General features: G+C 43.8%; 2 protein-coding genes across 3 annotated transcripts; both read left to right on the forward strand.

Annotated features, from left to right (window-relative positions):
- Positions 1-32: 32 nt before the first annotated feature.
- LOC131953665 (uncharacterized) lies at positions 33-10,930 on the forward strand. Its single transcript, XM_059316969.1, has 7 exons — positions 33-102; positions 1,928-2,035; positions 5,624-5,713; positions 7,385-7,507; positions 7,996-8,082; positions 9,358-9,638; positions 10,613-10,930. The coding sequence occupies exons 2-6, from the start codon at positions 2,027-2,029 to the stop codon at positions 9,589-9,591; spliced, it is 543 nt and encodes a 180-aa protein (XP_059172952.1). The 5' UTR covers positions 33-102; positions 1,928-2,026; the 3' UTR covers positions 9,592-9,638; positions 10,613-10,930.
- A 5,182-nt stretch (positions 10,931-16,112) lies between these two features.
- On the forward strand, positions 16,113-25,366 carry LOC131953666 (tetraspanin-18). Of its 2 annotated transcripts, none has more exons than XM_059316970.1 (10): positions 16,113-16,204; positions 17,972-18,076; positions 19,057-19,203; positions 19,913-20,059; positions 20,706-20,780; positions 21,507-21,617; positions 23,104-23,301; positions 23,604-23,693; positions 24,017-24,115; positions 25,231-25,366. In XM_059316970.1, the coding sequence occupies exons 1-10, from the start codon at positions 16,172-16,174 to the stop codon at positions 25,336-25,338; spliced, it is 1,113 nt and encodes a 370-aa protein (XP_059172953.1). In that variant the 5' UTR covers positions 16,113-16,171; the 3' UTR covers positions 25,339-25,366. The 2 variants fall into 2 exon arrangements, with proteins under 2 accessions (XP_059172953.1, XP_059172954.1); XM_059316971.1 differs by having other exon boundaries at positions 24,017-24,169; positions 25,231-25,359.
- The last annotated feature ends 266 nt before the right edge of the window (positions 25,367-25,632 follow it).

Consider the following 25,632-nt stretch of genomic DNA (forward strand, 5'->3'; position numbering starts at 1 on the left):
ATTTTTTTTTTTCAAATTTCTCCACAGACCATCATTATTCTGGCCGTCACTGTAGGCTTAGAGCTCTATCTCTTCCAGATCCTCAACAACGAATCCACATCGGTAAGTCTCTTTTTCCCCACCCATATAAGTCTCTTCTCCCCACCCATATAAGTCTCTTCTCCCCGCCCATATAAGTCTCTTCTCCCCGCCCATATGTACAACCTTAAAACCACATCAGTAAGTCTCTTCTCCCGCCCCTTATGTACAACAACGAATCCACATCAGTAAGTCTCTTCTCCCCGCCCATATGTACAACCTTAAAACTACATCGGTAAGTCTCTTCTCCCCGCCCATATGTACAACCTTAAAACCACATCGGTAAGTCTCTTCTCCCCGCCCATATGTACAACCTTAAAACCACATCGGTAAGTCTCTCTCCCCGCCCATATGTACAACCTCAAAACCAACATCGGTAAGTCTCTTCTCCCCGCCCATATGTACAACCTTAAAACCACATCGGTAAGTCTCTTCTCCCCGCCCATATGTACAACCTTAAAACCACATCGGTAAGTCTCTTCTCCCCGTCCATATGTACAACAACGAATCCACATCGGTAAGTCTCTTCTCCCCGCCCATATGTACAACCTTAAAACCACATCGGTAAGTCTCTCTCCCAGCCAATATGTACAACCTTAAAACCACATCGGTAAGTCTCTTCTCCCAGCCCATATGTACAACCTTAAAACCACATCGGTAAGTCTCTTCTCCCCGCCCATATGTACAACCTTAAAACCACATCGGTAAGTCTCTTCTCCCCGCCCATATGTACAACCTTAAAACCACATCGGTAAGTCTCTTCTCCCCGCCCATATGTACAACCTTAAAACCACATCGGTAAGTCTCTTCTCCCAGCCCATATGTACAACCTTAAAACCACATCGGTAAGTCTCTTCTCCCAGCCCATATGTACAACCTTAAAACCACATCGGTAAGTCTCTTCTCCCCGCCCATATGTACAACCTTAAAACCACATCGGTAAGTCTCTTCTCCCCGCACATATGTACAACCTTAAAACCACATCGGTAAGTCTCTTCTCCCCGCCCATATGTACAAACTTAAAACCACATCGGTAAGTCTCTTCTCCCCGCCCATATGTACAACCTTAAAACCACATCGGTAAATCTCTTCTCCCCGCCCATATGTACAACCTTAAAACCACATCGGTAAGTCTCTTCTCCCCGCCCATATGTACAACCTTAAAACCACATCGGTAAGTCTCTTCTCCCCGCCCATATGTACAACCTTAAAACCACATCAGTAAGTCTCTTCTCCCAGCCCATATGTACAAACTTAAAACCACATCGGTAAGTCTCTTCTCCCAGCCCATATGTACAACCTTAAAACCACATCGGTAAATCTCTTCTCCCCAACCATATGTACAACCTTAAAACCACATCGGTAAGTCTCTTCTCCCCGCCCATATGTACAACCTTAAAACCACATCGGTAAGTCTCTTCTCCCCGCCCATATGTACAACCTTAAAACCACATCGGTAAGTCTCTTCTCCCCGCCCATATGTACAACCTTAAAACCACATCGGTAAGTCTCTTCTCCCCGCCCATATGTACAACCTTAAAACCACATCGGTAAGTCTCTTCTCCCCGCCCATATGTACAACCTTAAAACCACATCGGTAAGTCTCTTCTCCCCGCCCATATGTACAACCTTAAAACCACATCGGTAAGTCTCTTCTCCCCGCCCATATGTACAACCTTAAAACCACATCAGTAAGTCTCTTCTCCCCAACCATATGTACAACCTTAAAACCACATCGGTAAGTCTCTTCTCCCCACACACCAACCTGAGTTGGCTCAGTCGTCCTTGTAACATTGAGACATGTTAATTAAGAAAGTAATTAAGCAATTGTAAATGGCATCTGTTACAGTTCCACGATGATGTGAGGTCGGAATTGGTGACCAAGATTCAAAACGAGTACAAAATAGAAAGTGATGGCACCATCTTTACTCTGCTGTTGAACACGATCATGTTGATGGTAAGACTAATTAGCGGGCTGTGGTTGATGGTAAGACTAGTTAGCGGGCTGTGGTTGATGCTAAGACTAATTAGCGGGCTGTGGTTGATGGTAAGACTAATTAGCGGGCTGTGGTTGATGGTAAGACTAATTTGCGGGTTGTGGTTGATGGTAAGACTAATTAGCGGGCTGTGGTTGATGGTAAGACTAATTAGCGAGCTGTGGTTGATGGTAAGACTAATTAGCGGGCTGTGGTTGATGGTAAGACTAATTAGCGGGCTGTGGTTGATGGTAAGACTAATTAGCGGGCTGTGGTTGATGGTAGGACTAATTAGCGGGCTGTGGTTGATGGTAAGACTAATTAGCGGGCTTGTTAATGGTAAGACTAATTAGCGGGCTGTGGTTAATGGTAAGACTAATTAGCGGGCTGTGGTTGATGGTAAGACTAATTAGCGAGCTGTGGTTGATGGTAAGACTAATTAGCGGGCTGTGGTTGATGGTAAGACTAATTAGCGGGCTGTGGCTGATGGTAAGACTAATTAGCGGGCTGTGGTTAATGATAAGACTAATTAGCGGGCTGTGGTTGATGGTAAGACTAATTAGCGGGCTGTGGTTGGTGGTAAGACTAATTAGCGGGCTGAGGTTGATGGTAAGACTAATTATCGGGCTGTGGTTGATGGTAAGACTAATTAGCGAGCTGTGGTTGATGGTAAGACTAATTAGCGGGCTGTGGTTGATGGTAAGACTAATTAGCGGGCTGTGGTTGATGGTAAGACTAATTAGCGGGCTGTGGTTGATGGTAAGACTAATTAGCGGGCTGTGGTTGATGGTAAGACTAATTAGTGGGCTGTGATTGATGGTGAGGCTAATTAGCGGGTAGTGGTTGATGGTAAGACTAATTAGCGGGTTGTGGTTGATGGTAAGACTAATTAGCGGGCTGTGGTTGATGATAAGACTAATTAGCGGGCTGTGGTTAATTGTAGAATAATTAGCAGGCTGTGATTTAAGACATTTGCAGACTGTTGTTGAAGACCTTTTAGTAGGTTGTGGTTGATGGTAAGACTAATAAGCAAGTTGAGGTTTGTAGAAAGACTAATAAGTAGGTTGCGGTTCAAGACTAATTAACAGGCCGTGGATTAGGATTAATTAGCAGGCTGTGATTGATGGTGAGACTAATTAGCTGGCTGTTGTCACACACAGGTGTGCCACCTCACACTTTGGTGCGTTCAGGTAATTTAGGTGACATTTTGGTGCGTACATGCCATATAGGTGACATTTTGGTGCGTTCATGCTATATAAGTGACATATTGGTGCGTTCATGCTATATAAGTGACATATTGGTGCGTTCATGCCATATAGGTGACATTTTGGTGCGTTCATGCCATATAGGTGACATTTTGGTGCGTTCATGCTATATAAGTGACATATTGGTGCGTTCATGCTATATAAGTGACATATTGGTGCGTTCATGCCATATAGGTGACATTTTGGTGCGTACATGCCAAATAGGTGACATTTTGGTGCGTTCATGCTATATAAGTGACATATTGGTGCGTTCATGCTATATAAGTGACATATTGGTGCGTTCATGCTATATAAGTGACATCTTGGTGCATTCATGTCATATGTGACATTTTGGTGCGTTCATGCCACGTAGGTGACATTTTGGTGCGTTTATGCCATATAGGTGACATTTTGGTGTGTTCATGTCATATGTGACATTTTGGTGCGTTCATGCCACGTAGGTGACATTTTGGTGCGTTCATGTCATATAGGTGACATTTAGGTGCGTTTATGCCATATAGGTGACATTTTGGTGTGTTCATGCCAAATAGGTGACATCTTGGTGCATTCATGTCATATGTGACATTTTGGTGCGTTCATGCCACGTAGGTGACATTTTGGTGCGTTTATGCCATATAGGTGATATTTTGGTGCGTTCATGTCATATAGGTGACATTTTGGTGCGTTCATGTCATATATGTGACATTTAGGTGCGTTTATGCCATATAGGTGACATTTTGGTGTGTTCATGCCAAATAGGTGACATTTTGGTGCATTCATGTCATATGTGACATTTTGGTGCGTTCATGCCACGTAGGTGACATTTTGGTGCGTTCATGTCATATAGGTGACATTTTGGTGCGTTTATGCCATATAGGTGACATTTTGGTGCGTTTATGCCATATAGGTGACATTTTGGTGCGTTCATGTCATATAGGTGACATTTTGGTGTGGCTATGTCGCATTGGTGTTCCGCTGACATATTGGTGTTTGACGTTGTCTAGGTGTAATCGTGGCATGTATTCATGTCATCTAGATGTCATGTATAACTAGTCGTTTCGGTTGTGATCTGTATCATCCTATATTTTTCTTTTATACAACTTTTCTCAGTGAACTTTATTTGCTTCAAACTTTATCACTGATATTTCTATTCTTTACAAATTTCGACATGCCTCCCTTACTTCATCAACTGGGTTGACTGGGCACCTCGACTTAGGACCATTCAGTCGTTTTCAAAAATGTCACTAAGAACACAGAAAAAGAAACTTTTACGATCGCCAATTGGCGTATCGAAGTAACCTTTTGCTGACCCTGCTATATAAGAATATAACCGTTGGTCCTTACCCTAGTCATAACCCTGACAGAAACGGGTGTGGGGGCACCTTGATACTATATTCATTTGCTCTATTTCTATTAAAGAAGAAAATGAAATAAAATGGTAATAAAGTTTATAATAATAAGCTTCAAAGTGCACTAAAGATAAAATAAATCAAACTTTTTACTTTCTCATATACTGAGATACAGAGTACGGAGGAAGTATTGTAATCGAGCTCAAAAAGTGACAGTTTTCGCGATTTAACACATCCCTTCTTTATCGTTACGGAATATAAAGGATGTTGTAATCGTACGAAAAATTTCAATCGAGATTTTGACAAATTTACAAGCTCCGTGAGCCGGAAACAATAATTTTGCAAGCCTGTGTATGTGTATATGTGTGTGTACGTTTCCGCTAGTTAAACGAAATTTCATATATAAGTATTATACCAAATTTTCTTAACTTTTGAGTGATTTAAATTAACCGGAAGTGGTACTTGCTCCTCTACCGGTATCTCAAAAGTCTATAACTTGAGTACGGTTTGAATTGGGTGGACGTAATTTTCAATATAAGTCGGCGTATTGCATTGTATGAGCAGATATCTGTCAATTTTCGAACTATTTCCTGTAAATGAAAAATATGTTTTACACTATTACCGTGTGAACACGATAACATAAGCACTGTATCAGTTGGTTGACGAAATTTTATATACAATTAAAATATTTAATTCTTGGATTACTCTCAAATTTGAGGGACCTCCGATATCCGGAAGTGGATCTTTACTTTATTTCAGGTTTCTAAAATACCGTTTAACATCAGTACCGTTAAAGTTAGGTGGACGAAATTTTTAAGCATATGTATAAAAGCACATACTCATGATTCTATTCAATTTTAAACTTAAAGATAGATAAATGGTGGTCATGTGAGCTAAATTTTATAAATTAAAATATGCCTTTGATCTTGACAACATTTGACTCCCCCCCCCCCCCCACCCCACCCCTTTTCAACAGAACGAGTGTTGCGGCATTAACGGCCCAAGTGATTTTACCAACTTGACCTACATCGAAAGAAACAACCCGAATGGAGCGACTATTTTTAGGGTGAGCTAAACTTGTGTGAGCTAAACTAAAGTGAGATTAACTCGTGGGAGCTTAAGGATGTGTGAGCTTAGCTTGTGTGGGCTGAACTTGTGTATAGAGTAGATGAAAATATATGTGTGTCGCCTTCTTCGTCGGCCACACCGTCCAAGTTATGTGTGTTATGCAATAACCAGCGCATGTTATACCATAACTCCCCCCTCCTCCTCAAATTAAAAAACCCACAAATTTGACCTCCCCCCCTTCCACACACACGCACCTCCGCCTCCCAACACACGCATTGTCAACGTAGATGAACATGTGACCCCTCCCTTCCCCCCCTTCACAAGTATAAACAACAGCTTCTAATTAAGGCAACCCTAAAAGACCCCCCCCCCCACACACACACACGCCACTGGACACGGCTCTACTGTACAGTTCCAGAGTGCCCAGTGTGGTAGGTTCCCATTCGCCATTTTCCCTACCTCACCAAACACTACCCCAACCTTGCTTTTGCGATTCACCCTTCCAACTATGACAGCCCCACCCCTTATTCCGGCGATCTCAATCTGTTGTGTCAGTTTGCCCCCTTCCCCCATTTGATCCCTCTCTTTATGTTCCAACGACCTCACTGAACACTTCCAAAACCTCCCCCCCCCCCCAAACCTATTGCTCCTCCTTGCTTTTTTAATTCACCCCCCTCCCACACTTACACACACACATACAAACACACACCCCTGCTTGACCCACTATCTCACTAAATACTGCCCTGCCCTAATATACAGTTCACCCCCCCCCCCGCACGCCCATTCCCCCCCCCCCCCATCGCCTACTTGCCCCCCATGATCTCACTGCCCCACCCTGCTGTTCCAGTTCACCCCCCCTCCCCCATCTTACCCTCTTACCCCACAATATCACCGCCGTACCCACCTTACCCCACAATATCACCGCCATACCCACCTTACCCCACAATATCACCGCCATACCCACCTTACCCCACAATATCACCGCCATACCCAGCTAGCCCAACAATCTCACTGCCATACCCACCTTACCCCACAATATCACCGCCATACCCACCTTACCCCACAATATCACCGCCATACCCACCTTACCCCACAATATCACCGCCATACCCACCTTACCCCACAATATCACCGCCATACCCACCTTACCCCACAATATCACCGCCATACCCACCTTACCCCACAATATCACCGCCATACCCACCTTACCCAACAATCTCACTGCCCCACCATCTGCCCCCCACCCTGCTGTTCCAGTTCACCCCCCCCCCTCCCTCATCTTACCCTCTTACCCCACAATATCACCGCCATACCCAGCTAGCCCAACAATCTCACTGCCCCACCATCTGCCCCCCCCCACCCTGCTGTTCCAGTTCACCCCCCCCCTCCCCCATCTTACCCTCTTACCCCACAATATCACCGCCGTACCCACCTTACCCCACAATATCACCGCCATACCCACCTTACCCCACAATATCACCGCCATACCCAGCTAGCCCTACAATCTCACTGCCATACCCACCTTACCCCACAATATCACCGCCATACCCAGCTAGCCCTACAATCTCACTGCCATACCCACCTTACCCCACAATATCACCGCCATACCCAGCTTACCCCACAATCTCACTGCCCCACCATCTGCCCCCACCCCACCCTGCTATTCCAGATCCCACCTGCCTGCTGTAAGAAATCCATCATAGTCCGGGGAACAGGAGCCGCCAAAGCCTACGAGGTGCTCAAGCAATGCGCCAGGGAAGGAGGAGACCACTCAGAGAACATTAACTCCAAGGTGAACTTTGTCTCATATCTAATATACACACAGGGGCATCACTCACACCCGATATATCTAATATACACACAGGGGCATCTCTCACACTCGGTATATCTAATATACACACAGGGGCATCACTCACACCCTATATATCTAATATACGCACAGGGGCATCTCTCACACCCGGTGCGGTCACCCCCCCCCCCTCCGTCACCTCCAACGGGGCTATAACTAACAATAATATACTACCAGCCAAAAGAAATTTGGTGCCACCCCAACCACGGATGGTGTATACAAATGTGTGTATATTTGTCAATTAACTGGATACATTTAATTAACAAAGGGGAACGACGGTGGGGAAATGACCTAGGCTAAGTGACGGTTGGTGCGTGGGGTAATGCCCTACCCCCATACCAAAATACAAATTTGACAAAACTTGTTGACTCGGCTAAACCTTTGCCCGCCATCTCTGCCCCTGTTTAATGTGATCATTTCTCCTGCACCAGGGCTGCTACTCGCAAGTCTTCCAGCACATCTTCGCCACCCACGGGCAGTGGATGATGGCAGTATTGCTGGTAGTAGCCATTTGGTCGGTAAGTCTCATAGCCGTTTGGTCGATAGGTCTCATAGCCGTTTGGTCGATAGGTCTCATAGCCATTTGGTCGATAGGTCTCATAGCCGTTTGGTCGATAGGTCTCATAGCCGTTTGGTCGATAGGTCTCATAGCCGTTTGGTCGATAGGTCTCATAGCCGTTTGGTCGATAGGTCTCATAGCCGTTTGGTCGATAGGTCTCATAGCCGTTTGGTCGATAGGTCTCATAGCCGTTTGGTCGATAGGTCTCATGGGCGTGGTCGATAGGTCTCATAGCCGTTTGGTCGATAGGTCTCATGGGCGTGGTCGATAGGTCTCATAGCCATTTGGTCGATAGGTCTCATGGGCGTGGTCGATAGGTCTCATAGCCGTTTGGTCGATAGGTCTCATGGGCGTGGTCGATAGGTCTCATAGCCGTTTGGTCGATAGGTCTCATGGGCGTGGTCGATAGGTCTCATAGCCGTTTGGTCGATAGGTCTCATGGGCGTGGTCGATAGGTCTCATAGCCGTTTGGTCGATAGGTCTCATGGGCGTGGTCGATAGGTCTCATAGCCATTTGGTCGATAGGTCTCATGGGCGTGGTCGATAGGTCTCATAGCCATTTGGTCGATAGGTCTCATAGCCATTTGGTCGATAGGTCTCATAGCTATTTAGTCAATAGGTCTCATAGCCATATGGTCGGTAAGTCTCATAGCCATTTGGTCAGTAAGTCTCATCATAGCTATTTGGTCGATAGGTCTCATAGCCATATGGTCGATAAGTCTCATAGCTATTTGGTCGGTAGGTTTCATAGCCATTTGGTCGATAGGTCTCATAGCCTAGTGACTCGATAGGTCTCATAACCTAGTGCTCGATAGGTCTCATATGCGTGGTCGATAGGTCTCATAGCCATTTGGTCGATAGGTCAATCGTCTCATATCCCACTGGCCTGTGTTATATCCCAGTGGTCTGTGTCATATCCCAGTGGTCTGTGTCATATCCCAGTGGTCTGTGTCATATCCCAGTGGTCTGTGTCATATCCCAGTGCCCTGTGTTACAGTCATTTGGTTTTGCAAGAGTAGATATAGGGCTGGTAAGTAGGTCACCAACCAGTTCTACGGCTCAATAAAACCTACATGAGCCTTAGAACTGGTTGGTGACCTACTTACCAGCCCTATAGAGAACAAGAATTATGTCAGATTTTTACTTTAATAAACATTTCTGTTAATGAGCTTCAGTTTGACTATCTGTACCCCTATGTGAACGTACCTCACTTTCTCCCCCCCCCCCCCCCCAGCTGATGCAGATGATCCTATCCATCATCACCATGATGACCCCACCCCCCAAGCCACCAGAGAGGAGACGGTCCAGCCGAGCAGGTTCCATAGCTCGGGCACGCGCTATGTCACAGTCTCACCCCGTCGCCCACAAGCCACCAGAACCCATCAAGAAAACGTTCGTCCCCCTGTCCAAGATCAGTTCCTTCGATCACCCAGACCCCACAAGAATCAAGTCCACGGAAATTTGGTAAACACACCGATCGGATTCAAGCCAGCGGTTGGCGTGTTAAATGTCTGGGTGAGTGGTGGATTAACTAAACCTTTAACAAGCTAATCAGGTTAATTATTGAAACTTGTTGGTTATTGCCTGGAAAAGTAATGGATTAACTAAACCATTAACAAGCTAATCAGGTTGATTATTGAAACTTGTTGGTTAACAAGCTAATCAAGTTTATCAACTATATCCTAAATCGAAACGGGGTAAAATTAATCAAGCTATTCTCCAAGTAGCCTGTAATTTTTTTTTCATTCTTTAATTATCGAAGAACCATAATTTTTTTACAGGCATTATATATCTGGCTATGCCCCCAGCCCTAACACTGTAATCCATAAAACACATTGATACGTATTATTCGTGTGTTATTTACTGCCGACAGTCAAAAAAGTACTTCATTATTCTGATATTTACTGCAGACAGTCAAAGAAGTACTTCATTATTCTGATATTTACTGCAGACAGTCAAAGAAGTACTTCATTATTGTGATATTTACTGCAGACAGTCAAAGAAGTACTTCATTATTCTGATATTTACTGCAGACAGTCAAAGAAGTACTTCATTATTCTGATATTTACTGCAGACAATCAAAGAAGTACTTCATTATTGTGATATTTATTGCCGACTGTCAAAGAAGTACTTCATTATTGTGATATTTATTGCCGACAGTCAAAAAAGTACTTCATTATTGTGATATTTATTGCCGACAGTCAAAGAAGTACTTCATTATTGTGATACATATTTCCAGCTGTCATTACTGTGATGTTATGATCACTACTAACGATCTAAGGTGTTGGCGATTAGCGTAACGTTTCTTTCAGACCAATACAAAGCTCCCTACTAATGCCACTGTTTGTAGGCCAACTTCTCATTTTCTAGAAAACTTATATAACATAATTTAAGGATTCAATACATCTCATCTTGAATTTGTTAATTTTTTTTTTATTTTTTTTTTTACTTCATAATCATAGCTTTTAACTTTTCTTTTTTTCTCATAGGTAGTACATTTTTTATCTTCAAAATGTGAAGAGACGAGTTCTGCGAAACAAATAAGTTTGTTTTTCTTGTTGATTCGCTTTTAAAAAACAAAAAAATAATCTCTAAAACAAAGCGCCAATGTTGAGCACTACCATGTCAAAATGTCCAGGAAAATGTAATGTCAAACATCGATGTTCACACAAAGTAACATCTGCTACTACAAACAAAAAGTTCAATGGTTTCAAATATTTTCATCACAATTGGAACAAGTGTTTACAGGCATGTCTTACATGAAAAAATGCTATTATATTGATACAATAAATTATTTTATAACATCATAGGTTAGTTCTTTTTTTATTTAAAAGATGTTCGTTATAAAAATGAAAGTGAAAGAAACTTGTGAACAATATTCAATGCATGTGTCTGTTTTAAGATTTTTAAATCCTTGTTTTTCTTCAATAACAATTTTCCTTACGTTTTTCTGTGACTTCGTCAAACGGTGTTTTCAAAGATCCAGTTCTAGAGCGGGGTCAATAAAACGTGACAAGAAGGTGCTGGGCATGATGCTAACCACACATAGTGCTGACCATACATAGACTCGGCATGGTGCTGACCACACATAGACGGGGCATGGTGCTGACCACACATAGACAGGGCATGGTGCTGACCACACATGGTGCTGACCACACATAGACTGGGCATGGCGCTGACCACACATAGACTGGGCATTGTGCTGACCACATATGGTGCTGACCACACATGGTGCTGACCACACATAGACTAGGCATGGTGCTGACCACACATAGACTGGGCATGGTGCTGACCACACATAGACTGGGCATTGTGCTGACCACATATGGTGCTGACCACACATGGTGCTGACCACACATGGTGCTGACCACACATGGTGCTGACCACACAGACTGGGCATGGTGCTGACCACACATAGACTGGGCATGGCGCTGACCACACATAGACTGGGCATTGTGCTGACCACACATGGTGCTGACCACACATGGTGCTGACCACACATAGACTGGGCATGGTGCTGACCACATATGGTGCTGACCACACAGACTGGGCATGGTGCTGACCACACATGGTGCTGACCACACATAGACTGGGCATGGCGCTGACCACACATAGACTGGGCATTGTGCTGACCACACATGGTGCTGACCACACATGGTGCTGACCACATATGGTGCTGACCACACATGGTGCTGACCACACATGGTGCTGACCACACATGGTGCTGACAACACATGGTGCTGACCACACATGGTGCTGACCACACATGGTGCTGACCACACATGGTGCTGACAACACATGGTGCTGACCACACATGGTGCTGACCACACATGGTGCTGACCACACATGGTGCTGACCACACATGGTGCTGACCACACATGGTGCTGACCACACATAGACTGGGCATGGTGCTGACCACACATGGTGCTGACAACACATGGTGCTGACCACACATGGTGCTGACAACACATGGTGCTGACCACACATGGTGCTGACCACACATGGTGCTGACCACACATGGTGCTGACCACACATAGACTGGGCATGGCGCTGACCACACATGGTGCTGACAACACATGGCGCTGACCACACATGGCGCTGACAACACATGGTGCTGACCACACATGGTGCTGACCACACATGGTGCTGACCACACATGGTGCTGACCACACATGGTGCTGACCACACATGGTGCTGACCACACATAGACTGGGCATGGTGCTGACCACACATGGTGCTGACCACACATAGACGGGGCATGGTGCTGACCACACATGGTGCTGACCACACATGGTGCTGACGACACATGGTGCTGACCACACATAGACGGGGCATGGTGCTGACCACACATAGACTGGGCATGGCGCTGACCACACATGGTGCTGACCACACATGGTGCTGACCACACATAGACTGGGCATTGTGCTGACCACACATGGTGCTGACCACACATGGTGCTGACCACACATAGACGGGGCATGGTGCTGACCACACATAGACTGGGCATGGTGCTGACCACACATAGTGCTGACCATACATAGACTGGGCATGGTGCTGACCATACATAGACTGGGCATGGCGCTGACCACACATGGTGCTGACCACACATGGTGCTGACCACACATGGTGCTGACCACACATAGACTGGGCATGGCGCTGACCACACATAGACTGGGCATTGTGCTGACCACACATGGTGCTGACCACACATGGTGCTGACCACACATGGTGCTGACCACACATGGTGCTGACCACACATGGTGCTGACCACACATAGACTGGGCATGGCGCTGACCACACATGGTGCTGACCACACATGGTGCTGACCACACATAGTCTGGGCATGGCGCTGACCACACATGGTGCTGACCACACATGGTGCTGACCACACATGGTGCTGACCACACATAGTCTGGGCATGGCGCTGACCACACATGGTGCTGACCACACATGGTGCTGACCACACATGGTGCTGACCACACATGGTGCTGACCACACATGGTGCTGACCACACATGGTGCTGACCACACATAGACTGGGCATGGCGCTGACCACACATGGTGCTGACCACACATGGTGCTGACCACACATAGACTGGGCATTGTGCTGACCACACATAGTGCTGACCACACATGGTGCTGACCACACATAGACTGGGCATTGTGCTGACCACACATAGTGCTGACCACACATGGTGCTGACCACACATAGTGCTGACCACACATGGTGCTGACCACACATGGTGCTGACCACACATAGACTGGGCATGGCGCTGACCACACATGGTGCTGACCACACATAGACTGGGCATGGTGCTGACCACACATGGTGCTGACCACACATAGACTGGGCATTGTGCTGACCACACATAGACTGGGCATTGTGCTGACCACACATAGACTGGGCATTGTGCTGACCACACATAGTCTGGGCATGGCGCTGACCACACATGGTGCTGACCACACATGGTGCTGACCACACATGGTGCTGACCACACATGGTGCTGACCACACATAGACTGGGCATTGTGCTGACCACACATAGTGCTGACCACACATGGTGCTGACCACACATGGTGCTGACCACACATGGTGCTGACCACACATAGACTGGGCATTGTGCTGACCACACATAGTGCTGACCACACATAGTGCTGACCACACATGGTGCTGACCACACATGGTGCTGACCACACATGGTGCTGACCACACATGGTGCTGACCACACATGGTGCTGACCACACATAGACTGGGCATTGTGCTGACCACACATAGTGCTGACCACACATAGTGCTGACCACACATGGTGCTGACCACACATGGTGCTGACCACACATAGACTGGGCATTGTGCTGACCACACATAGTGCTGACCACACATGGTGCTGACCACACATGGTGCTGACCACACATAGACTGGGCATTGTGCTGACCACACATGGTGCTGACCACACATAGACTGGGCATTGTGCTGACCACACATAGTGCTGACCACACATGGTGCTGACCACACATGGTGCTGACCACACATAGACTGGGCATTGTGCTGACCACACATGGCGCTGACCACACATGGTTCTGACCACACATAGACTGGGCATGGCGCTGACCACACATGGTGCTGACCACACATAGACTGGGCATGGCGCTGACCACACATGGTGCTGACCACACATGGTGCTGACCACACATAGACTGGGCATGGTGCTGACCACATATGGTGCTGACCACACATGGTGCTGACCACACATGGTGCTGACCACACATAGACTGGGCATGGCGCTGACCACACATAGACTGGGCATTGTGCTGACCACACATGGCGCTGACCACACATGGTTCTGACCACACATAGACTGGGCATTGTGCTGACCACACATAGTGCTGACCACACATAGCGCTGACCACACATGGTGCTGACCACACATAGACTGGGCATTGTGCTGACCACACATAGACTGGGCATGGCGCTGACCACACATGGTGCTGACCACACATAGACTGGGCATTGTGCTGACCACACATGGTGCTGACCACACATAGACTGGGCATGGCGCTGACCACACATAGACTGGGCATTGTGCTGACCACACTTAGACTGGGCATGGCGCTGACCACACTTAGACTGGGCATGGCGCTGACCACACATGGTGCTGACAACACATGGTGCTGACCACACATAGACTGGGCATTGTGCTGACCACACATGGTGCTGACCACACATGGTGCTGACCACACATAGACTGGGCATGGTGCTGACCACACATGGTGCTGACCACACATAGACTGGGCATGGTGCTGACCACACATGGTGCTGACCACACATAGACTGGGCATGGTGCTGACCACACATAGACTGGGCATTGTGCTGACCACACATGGTGCTGACCACACATAGACTGGGCATGGTGCTGACCACACATAGACTGGGCATTGTGCTGACCACACTTAGACTGGGCATGGCGCTGACCACACATAGACAGGGCATGGTGCTGACCACACATAGACAGGGCATGGTGCTGACCACACATGGTGCTGACCACACATAGACTGGGCATTGTGCTGACCACACATAGACAGGGCATGGTGCTGACCACACATAGACTGGGCATTGTGCTGACCACACATGGTGCTGACCACACATGGCGCTGACCACACATAGACTGGGCATGGTGCTGACCACACATAGACTGGGCATTGTGCTGACCACACTTAGACTGGGCATGGCGCTGACCACACATGGTGCTGACCACACATGGTGCTGACCACACATGGCGCTGACCACACATAGACTGGGCATGGTGCTGACCACACATAGACTGGTCATGGCGCTGACCACACATGGTGCTGACCACACATGGTGCTGACCACACATGGTGCTGACCACACATAGACTGGGCATGGTGCTGACCACACATAGACTGGGCATGGTGCTGACCACACATAGACTGGGCATGGCGCTGACCACACATGGTGCTGATCACATGATTACTCTATAAATTATTGCCTGATTGCGTGAAGTTATGTCGGTGATAGAAAGGTTTTATACGGGATGGCTAAATCAAAGGACGTTTCAGTTATAGAGATTATATGTCGCGTAAGTAATAGTAATATGTTGCAGTAAAAAAAGATATCTGTAGACATATTTATGTGAATAATCCATCTAGATTACTAGATAAACCAGTTAGAACATCTGATCAGATCAGGTAAGCAATGTTAGCTAATTACTTGTTAGGTAATTTTACTCTTGTTTCACACAAATATGACCTGATTCTAATGAAGTGGGTTATAAATGTTCTATACAACTGTGGTTTTATAGTTTCGACTCGCAAATCCATGACGCTGTGTCAGAAAATACCACTCGCGGTAGTGTACATGACGCTAACTCAGCGTCATTTCCGACTTAAAGCGTCTGTCTAAAATAATCCTTTAAGCAAATTTCGCCAGTGAATACAAATTGAGCTAGAATTTATTTTAAAGTACTCTCTAACCAAATGGCTTGTTTTACAACTTCCGGTGTTGGAACGTAGCTGGTGTAGAAAACAAAACAATGCGTCTTGGAACTGCGGGCGTGGATTATTTTGTACGGAGTAACTAATTAACATTAGGCAACATTTAATTAACGTAATTAATTTAATCTACCGCGTTCTGTTGTTAAATGGTGAACATGTTCAGTTTAGAGGTTTGAGAGGGTTAAGTTAAGAGGTTTATGGGGGTTATATTTAGACATTTATGGGGGTTAAGTTTAGAGACTAGAGGTTTGTGGGGGTTAAGTTTAGAGGTTTATGGGGGTTTAGTTTAGAGACTAGAAGTTTGTGGGGGTTATGTTTATACAGGTCAGAGGTATGTTGCAGACTTACACCATCTTTTCATCGATTCTCTTCATTCCTGCTAACTACAACTCTCCAGAGTTCTCTGTCCTGCTTACAGACAGTACGTCCCTATAACATGACCCCCCCCCTTTACTTACAGATAGAGCGTCCCTATAACATGACCCCCCCCCCCCTTTACTTACAGATAGAGCGTCCCTATAACATGACCCCCCCCTTTACTTACAGATAGAACGTGCCTATAACATGACCCCCTCTACTTACAGATAGAAAGTGCCTATAACATGACCCCCCTCTACTTACAGATAGAAAGTGCCTATAACATGACCCCCCCCCCCCTCTACTTACAGATAGAACGTGCCTATAACATGACCCCCCCTCTACTTACAGATAGAAAGTGCCTATAACATGACCCCCCACCCTCTACCAACAGATAGAACGTGCCTATAACATGACCCCCCCTCTACTTACAGATAGAAAGTGCCCATAACATGACCCCCCTATACTTACAGATAGAACGTGCCTATAACATGACCCCCCACCCCTCTACTTACAGATAGAACGTGCCTATAACATGACCCCTCTACTTACAGATAGAACGTGCCTATAACATGACCCCCTATATTTACATACAGTAAGTGCCTATAACATGACCCCCTACTTACATATAGAACGTGCCTATAACATGACCCCGTACTTACATATAGAACGTGCCTATAAAATGACCCCCCTATATTTACAGACAGTAAGTGCCTATAACATGACCCCCTATACTTACAGATAGAACGTACCTATAACATTAACCCCCCCCCCCTACTTACAGATAGAACGTACCTATAACATGACCCCCCCCCCCCCTCTACTTACAGATAGAAAGTGCCTATAACATGACCCCCCCCTCTACTTACAGATAGAACGTGCCTATAACATGACCCCCCCCCCCTCTACTTACAGATAGAACGTACCTATAACATGACCCCCCTCTACTTACAGATAGAACGTGACTATAACATGACCCCCCCTCTACTTACAGATAGAGCGTCCCTATAACATGACCCCCACCCTCTACCAACAGATAGAGCGTCCCTATAACATGACCTCCCCCCTCTACTTACAGATAGAACGTGACTATAACATGACCCCCCAATACTTAAAGAAAGAACGTGCCTATAACATGACCCCCCTCTACTTACAGATAGAACGTGCCTATAACATGCCCTCCCCCCTCTACTTACAGATAGAAAGTGCCTATAACATGACCCCCCTCTACTTACAGATAGAACGTGCCTATAACATGACTTCCCCCCCCCCCCTCTACTAACAGTTAGAAAGTGCCTATAACATGCCCTCCCCCTCTACTTACAGATAGAACGTGCCTATAACATGACCCCCCTCTACTTACAGATAGAACGTGCCTATAACATGACCCCCTATACTTACAGATGGAAAGTGCCCATAACATGACCCCCCCTACTTACAGATAGAACGTGCCTATAACATGACCCCCCCTCTACTTACAGATAGAACGTGCCTATAACATGGGCCTACGTCGAACAACCGATGCCATGGTGTATGCGTGTAACGTGCTCAGTTACGTTCTGTTGACATCCATGTTTGGAACTTACGTGAGTCGCGTTGTGTGTGTGGGGGAGGGGGGGGGAGACTAACGTGGGTCACATTGTGTGTGTGTGGAGGGGGACTTACTTGAGTCATGTGTGTGTGTGTGTGTTTGGAACTTTATATCATCATCCCAAGATGCCAATGTTCCCCTATATCATCATCCCAAGATGCCAATGTTCCCCTATATCATCCTAACAAGATGCCAATGTTCCCCTATATCATCATCCCAAGATGCCAATGTTCCCCTACATCATCATCCCAAGATGCCAATGTTCCCCTACATCATTATCTCAAGATGCCAATGTTCCCCTACATCAAAATCCCAAGATGCCAATGTTCCCCTACATCATCATCCCAAGATGCCAATGTTCCCCTACATCAATATCCCAAGATGCCAATGTTCCCCTACATCATCATCCCAAGATGCCAATGTTCCCCTACATCAATATCCCAAGATGCCAATGTTCCCCTACATCATCATCCCAAGATGCCAATGTTCCCCTACATCATCATCCCAAGATGCCAATGTTCCCCTACATCAATATCCCAAGATGCCAATGTTCCCCTACATCATCATCCCAAGATGCCAATGTTCCCCTACATCAATATCCCAAGATGCCAATGTTCCCCTACATCATCATCCCAAGATGCCAATGTTCCCCTACATCAATATCCCAAGATGCCAATGTTCCCCTACATCAATATCCCAAGATGCCAATGTTCCCCTACATCATCATCCCAAGCTGCCAATGTTCCCCTACATCATCTTCCCAAGATGCCAATGTTCTCCTATATCATCATCCCAAGATGCCAATGTTCCCCTATATCATCCTCCCAAGATGCCAATGTTCTCCTATATCATCATCCCAAGATGCCAATGTTCCCCTATATCATCATCCCAAGATGCCAATGTTCCCCTATTTCATCATCCCAAGATGCCAATGTTCCCCTATATCACCAATGTTCCCCATGTAACCATCCACAGATCGCTGGCGTGGCCATCTTTTTCATAGGGGTCATCTTGACCGCTAGTTTGGATTTCATCATTGAGGAGTACATCGACCGTATGGCTAAAGAGCACAACATGACCCGACTGCTCATCAACTCGTACGAGTCGGTCGTACCAACCAAGGTAAATCTATTGATCACCTAAGGTCATGTGGTATTGGGTCAATCAAGATAAATTGATTTACCACCAAAGGCGATGTCTATTGTATCAACAAAGGTACATTTATCTACCCGCTCAGGTGAAGTGTTGTACTCCCTGTGTACCAAAAAAAAAACGTTAACCTAAAAAACTCACACTTAAAAACATCAAACCTAAAAATACTGAACTTAACAATATCAAACCTAACAAAATCAAACCTTACAATATCAAACCTAACAAAATCAAACCTAACAAAGCCAAACTAAACCTAACAAAATCAAACCTAACAAATTCAAACCTAACAATACCAAACCTAACAAAACCAAACTTAACAAAACAAAACCAAACTAAACCTAACAATATCAAATCTAACAAAAGCAAACCTTACAATATCAAACCTAACAAAATCAAACCTAATAAAACCAAACCTAACAAAACCAAACCCAACAAAACCAAACCCAACAAAACCAAACCTAACAAAATAAAACCTAACAAAGCCAAACCTAATAAAACCAAACCTAACAAAACCAAACCCATCAAAATCAAACCCAACAAAACCAAACCCAACAAAACCAAACCTAACAAAATAAAACCTACCAAAACAAAACCTAACAAAACCAAACCTACCAAAACAAAACCTAACCAAACCAAACCCAACACCAAGCCTCCAAACTTGACCAAACATGTATCCTAGGATGATCTCCCTATTGTGGTAGAGATGGGGGGCTGGGCCCCTACCCTCATGGCCTTCTCTATGCTACTAATGGGGGTTCTCCTCATAATGCTGTCGGCCCTGGGCTGCTTCGTCGTGAGTCGCATGAGGGTGACCCTGCTGTTGTTTGTGAGTACGTTCTATGATTTTTATTTCTTAAGTAGCAGAGGTTTGTTTTAATTGCTAAAAATTTCGAAAAAATATTTATGTATATATATATATATATATATATATATATATATATATATATATATATATATATATATATATATATATATATATATATATATATATATATACAACAATAAAGGCCTATATATATATATATATATATATATATATATATATATATATATATATATATATATATATATATATAGGCTTATATATATAGGCTTATATATATAGGCTTATATATATAGGCTTATATATAGGCCTATATATATATATATATATATATATATATATATATATATATATATATATATACAACAATAAAGGCCTATATATATATATATATATATATATATATATATATATATATATATATATATATATATATATATAGGCTTATATATATAGGCTTATATATATAGGCTTATATATATAGGCTTATATATAGGCCTATATATATATATATATATATATATATATATATATATATATATATATATATATATATATATATTTATATATATATATATATATATATATGGGTTTTAAATTCATGTTCTACATTATTCAAATTGATCTATTTCTCCCTTTGTAACATCAGCTGCTGTTCGTCCTCGTCTTTATGCTGATTGTTCAGTGTGTCTTTCTGTACAGCTTTCTAAACATGGAATCATCGGTAGGTTGTCTTATACTGGTCAATACATCATTGGTTGTATGGTCGGTACATCATTGGTTGTGTGGTCGATACATCATAGGTTGTATGATTAATACATCATTGGTTGTATGGTTAATACATCATTGGTTGTGTGGTCGATACATCATTGGTTGTGTGGTCAATACATCATTGGTTGTGTGATTAATACATCATTGGTTGTATGGTTAATACATCATTAGTTGTATGATCGATACATCATTGGTTGTGTAATCAATACATCATTGGTTGTGTGGTCGATACATCATTGGTTGTGTGGTCAATACATCATTGGTTGTGTGGTCGATACATCATTGGTTGTATGATTAATACATCATTGGTTGTATGGTTAATACATCATTGGTTGTGTGGTCCATACATCATTGGTTGTGTGGTCGATACATCATTGGTTGTGTGGTCGATACATCATTGGTTGTGTGGTCGATACATCATTAGTTGTGTGGTCGATACATCATTGGTTGTGTGGTCGATACATCATTGGTTGTGTGGTCGATACATCATTAGTTGTGTGGTCGATACATCATTGGTTGTGTGGTCGATACATCATTGGTTGTGTGGTCGATACATCATTAGTTGTGTGGTCGATACATCATTGGTTGTGTGGTCGATACATCATTGGTTGTCGATACATCATTGGTTGTACATCATTAGTGCTGACCTGACCTCTTGACCTTGTGACCTGTGTTCCAGCTGCATAAATTCGCCAGGAGTCAGCTGACTAACAGACTGCTGCGTGAGTATGAGATAGGGGCCAGAACTAGCAACACATTTACCGTCGTGCTCAACGCGGTCATGCTCCTGGTAGGTGAGATGTCGGCGTATTCTTGTAATATTGGCTCTTTGTGTCTTTAGTGTTGGCTCTTTGTGTCTTTAGTGTTGGCTCTTTGTGTCTTTAGTGTTGGCTCTTTGTGTCTTTAGTGTTGGCTCTTTGTGTCTTTAGTGTTGGCTCTTTGTGTCTTTAGTGTTGGCTCTTTGTGTCTTTAGTGTTGGCTCTTTGTGTCTTTAGTGTTGGCTCTTTGTGTCTTTAGTGTTGGCTCTTTGTGTCTTTAGTGTTGGCTCTTTGTGTCTTTAGTGTTGCCTCTTTGTGTCTTTAGTGTTGCCTCTTTGTGTCTTTAGTGTTGCCTCTTTGTGTCTTTAGTGTTGGCTCTTTGTGTCTTTAGTGTTGGCTCTTTGTGTCTTTACTCACTGTTGGCTCCTTGTGTCTTTAGTGTTGGCTCTTTGTGTCTTTAGTGTTGGCTCTTTGTGTCTTTAGTGTTGGCTCTTTGTGTCTTTAGTGTTGGCTCTTTGTGTCTTTACTCACTGTTGGCTCTTTGTGTCTTTAGTGTTGGCTCTTTGTGTCTTTAGTGTTGGCTCTTTGTGTCTTTAGTGTTGGCTCTTTGTGTCTTTAGTGTTGGCTCTTTGTGTCTTTAGTGTTGGCTCCTTGTGTCTTTAGTGTTGGCTCTTTGTGTCTTTACTGTTGGCTCTTTGTGTCTTTAGTATTGGCTTTTTGTGTCTTTAGTGTTGGCTCTTTGTGTCTTTAGTGTTGGCTCTTTGTGTCTTTAGTGTTGGCTCTTTGTGTCTTTAGTGTTGGCTCCTTGTGTCTTTAGTGTTGACTCTTTGTGTCTTTACTGTTGGCTCTTTGTGTCTTTAGTGTTGGCTCTTTGTGTCTTTTACTGTTTGTTCTTTGTGTCTTTAGTGTTGGCTTTTTGTGTCTTTAGTGTTGGCTCTTTGTGTCTTTTACTGTTTGTTCTTTGTGTCTTTAGTGTTGGCTTTTTGTGTCTTTAGTGTTGGCTCTTTGTGTCTTTAGTGTTGGCTCTTTGTGTCTTTAGTGTTGGCTCTTTGTTTTTTTAGTATTGGCTCTTTGTGTCTTTAGTGTTGGCTCTTTGTGTCTTTAGTGTTGGTTCTTTGTGTCTTTTACTGTTTGTTCTTTGTGTTTAGTGTTGGCTCCTTGTGTCTTTAGTGTTGGCTCTTTGTGTCTTTACTGTTGGCTCTTTGTGTCTTTAGTATTGGCTCTTTGTGTCTTTTACTGTTTGTTCTTTGTGTCTTTAGTGTTGGCTTTTTGTGTCTTTAGTGTTGGCTCTTTGTGTCTTTAGTGTTGGCTCTTTGTGTCTTCTACTGTTTGTTCTTTGTGTCTTTACTGTTGTCTCTTTGTGTCTTGTGCTGTTGGCTCTTTGTGCCAATGTGTTCTTGTACAACGTGGTAGAACGGTAGAGCGCTAGACTGATGATTTTAAAGCCTCGAGTTCGTACTGCCGTATATATACCCTCACGCTAACCATGAACCTGCCCCCCCCCCTTTCTATTTGCAGGCACACTGTTGTGGCATTAATGGCCCGTCGGATTTCAAAGCCATCAACATGACGTTCGTGTATTCCCTGGACAAACACACCCATAGCTTACAGCTGACGGTCCCACCCGCCTGCTGCAAGGAGAGCTTCATCGAACGCGGCTTCCGGCAAACGTTGACGTGCGCCCACTCTAGGGACCTCAGCAACATAAACAGTCAGGTGAGATATGACGTCAGAGGTGAGACGTGACGTCAGTGATAGTCGGGTGGAGGATGACGTCACCAGCAGTCAGATGTGTGATATTTATAAAGTTTAAAGTGAGACGACATCTGCGTATATAAACTCAAGCAACTAAAACAGACATCCATTTTATCTCATGTTATCTAGTGGGAAGTAATTTCGTGTGTAGAGATACATTTAATATTATTTGATAGGCATTTTTTGTTAATAATTAACCCTGCTCGTTTATAATACTAGATATTATAAAAAATTCTGCTTAACTCTACTGCCTCTTCGCCTAGGACTGCTACTCAATCGTGTTTCAGCTACTGAGTAACAAGCTCTCGCGTGTAGGTGCATTGAACATCATCGTTGCAACACTGCTATGGGAGGTAAGTCTGTTCTTCCAGGTCACACGAATCAATTCATGAGTTGTCTGCTCATTATACATACGTTTGTTGTTGTTTTTTTAATACTTTTGTATATCAGTCTTAAAATAAAATACTATTTAAAAAAACATACTGGAACAAGAACACGGCGCAATATCTTGCAATCGATATTCATAACTCAGATATTAACAACAATTAGCCTTGTTTTGAGTAGACAATAAAATTATCCACAGTTTATGTAAGTCATCACTCTACTGTTTTACCAATTCTATCCACAGTTTTTACAAACTTTCATCACTCTACTGCCCTACCAATTGTATCCACAGTTTTTACAAACTTTCATCACTCTACTGCTCATCTTCCAACCCAAGCCAGAGGAGCTGTCAGCCATGAAACAGGCGCTAGCTGCAGCCAGAGAGTATAAGGTGGGTCACCCATCGCTTCATAAGATCAAAAAATGGTAGCCTTAAAAAAATCAGGTAATTCTGATCAACTTTGCCCATTATTGATCTTTGTTACATAATATGTTGCTTTTATCCATTTTGACAAAGATTTTCACTTGTATCTGTTTGTTTAAAGTACTGTTACATTTTTTGTTTGCAATGTTTTTCCCTTTCGTGTATTCAATTAATTACATTTTTTTTTTAAATTAAACTCTTTAAACATTTTAATTAAATTATAGATTCAATTAAGTGCTTTGATTAGAAAAATCAACGTATTATTGTTTTTTTTTTTAAATCAATGCCAAAAAATAATGAAATCTGTCACCAAATGCTTTTATTAGAGCTGATAAGTCTGCTTGGAATAGTCTTCTGTACAGTAGCGTAGCCAGGATCGTCTCATTGGGGGAGGGGGGGTTCAAATTTTTACCCGGGGACAATTTATCGATTTGCACCCCCCCCCCCCCCTCAAACTTTCGATTTGCATCCCCCCCCCCCCCTCAAACTTTCGATTTACACCCCCCTCATACTTTACATATATACCGAGGGGTCTAACCCCCCCCCCTGCCTACGCCACTGCTTCTGTATTCACAAGCAACAAGGGTGGACATAGAAAATAATCCAATACTGTACCTCAGTCTCAGTTAAAACTTGAGTGCAGTTAGCACCTGATTATTTACATCAAGCTGTGGTGTTTATACTTGTAAAAATAGACCTTTACCCATAAGATAGGCACATACAAAATGTGGGTGGCTCATCTACCTCCCCCGTCCCACCACACACACTTACATCCCACCACACACTTACGTTCAATCTTAACAAGTTGACTCAGGTGAATGGCTGAAGTGAGTGGTGAGGCTGATCACAATCATAATCTTGTTAAAAGAATTTTTTTTATCTATTACTTGAAACATTTACCCAAGTTCTACAACCTGTGATTATTTTTAGAATTACCTTCCTTTGTGTATATTTTATCAAAAGATTTCTTTAGAAATTTTAATGTCCTTTGTTGACCTGCCATTCCACTGTCACTGAAACCTACCCCAGCCACTGTTCCTCCGAAACCTACCCCAGCCACTGTTCCATTTTTGTTACCTCAGGACTCTGTGAACCCGCCTATACAGGGGCCCTCCAAGGCTTACACTATTTTTGTTCCTTTTGCTGAGGGAACATCAGAGCACTGTGGCCAGGTCACAGAGATATGGTGACAACATAAGCATGGAATAAATAGACTTTCTCAACACTTTGTACTGGTTTTGTTTTCTTTATGTTTTGTGTTGTAGACATGTAGCAGAAATCTAGTCATGTTTTTTTCACATATTCATATTAGGAATATTCACAAATGCCTGTATAATAAAAATCACCAAGCCCATAGATGTTACTCAATAATGGAATTAGCAAACAAATAAGATGTCCTTAGTTTTAAATTCAAGGTCATATTTATAAAATATATTCCCTATTTTTTTTAAATATAGGAAGTTATGTCTCAGTCTCAAATCCAA

Source organism: Physella acuta, unplaced genomic scaffold, assembly GCF_028476545.2.
Source record: "Physella acuta isolate Inbredline_101_S28 unplaced genomic scaffold, ASM2847654v3 ptg000937l, whole genome shotgun sequence".
Lineage (NCBI taxonomy): Eukaryota > Metazoa > Mollusca > Gastropoda > Physidae > Physella > Physella acuta.

Excerpts from the sequence above, each read along its gene's own strand:
- LOC131953665 (XM_059316969.1), top strand. Across the intron at positions 5,714-7,384 it reads ATGGAGCGACTATTTTTAGG|ATCCCACCTGCCTGCTGTAA; the intron begins GTGAGCTAAACT and ends CTGCTATTCCAG. Across the intron at positions 7,508-7,995 it reads CAGAGAACATTAACTCCAAG|GGCTGCTACTCGCAAGTCTT; the intron begins GTGAACTTTGTC and ends CTCCTGCACCAG.
- LOC131953666 (XM_059316970.1), top strand. The coding sequence starts at position 16,172 with ATGCGTCTTGGAACTGCGGGCGTGGATTATTTT. Across the intron at positions 18,077-19,056 it reads CATCCATGTTTGGAACTTAC|ATCGCTGGCGTGGCCATCTT; the intron begins GTGAGTCGCGTT and ends AACCATCCACAG. Across the intron at positions 23,694-24,016 it reads TTGCAACACTGCTATGGGAG|TTTTTACAAACTTTCATCAC; the intron begins GTAAGTCTGTTC and ends TTGTATCCACAG.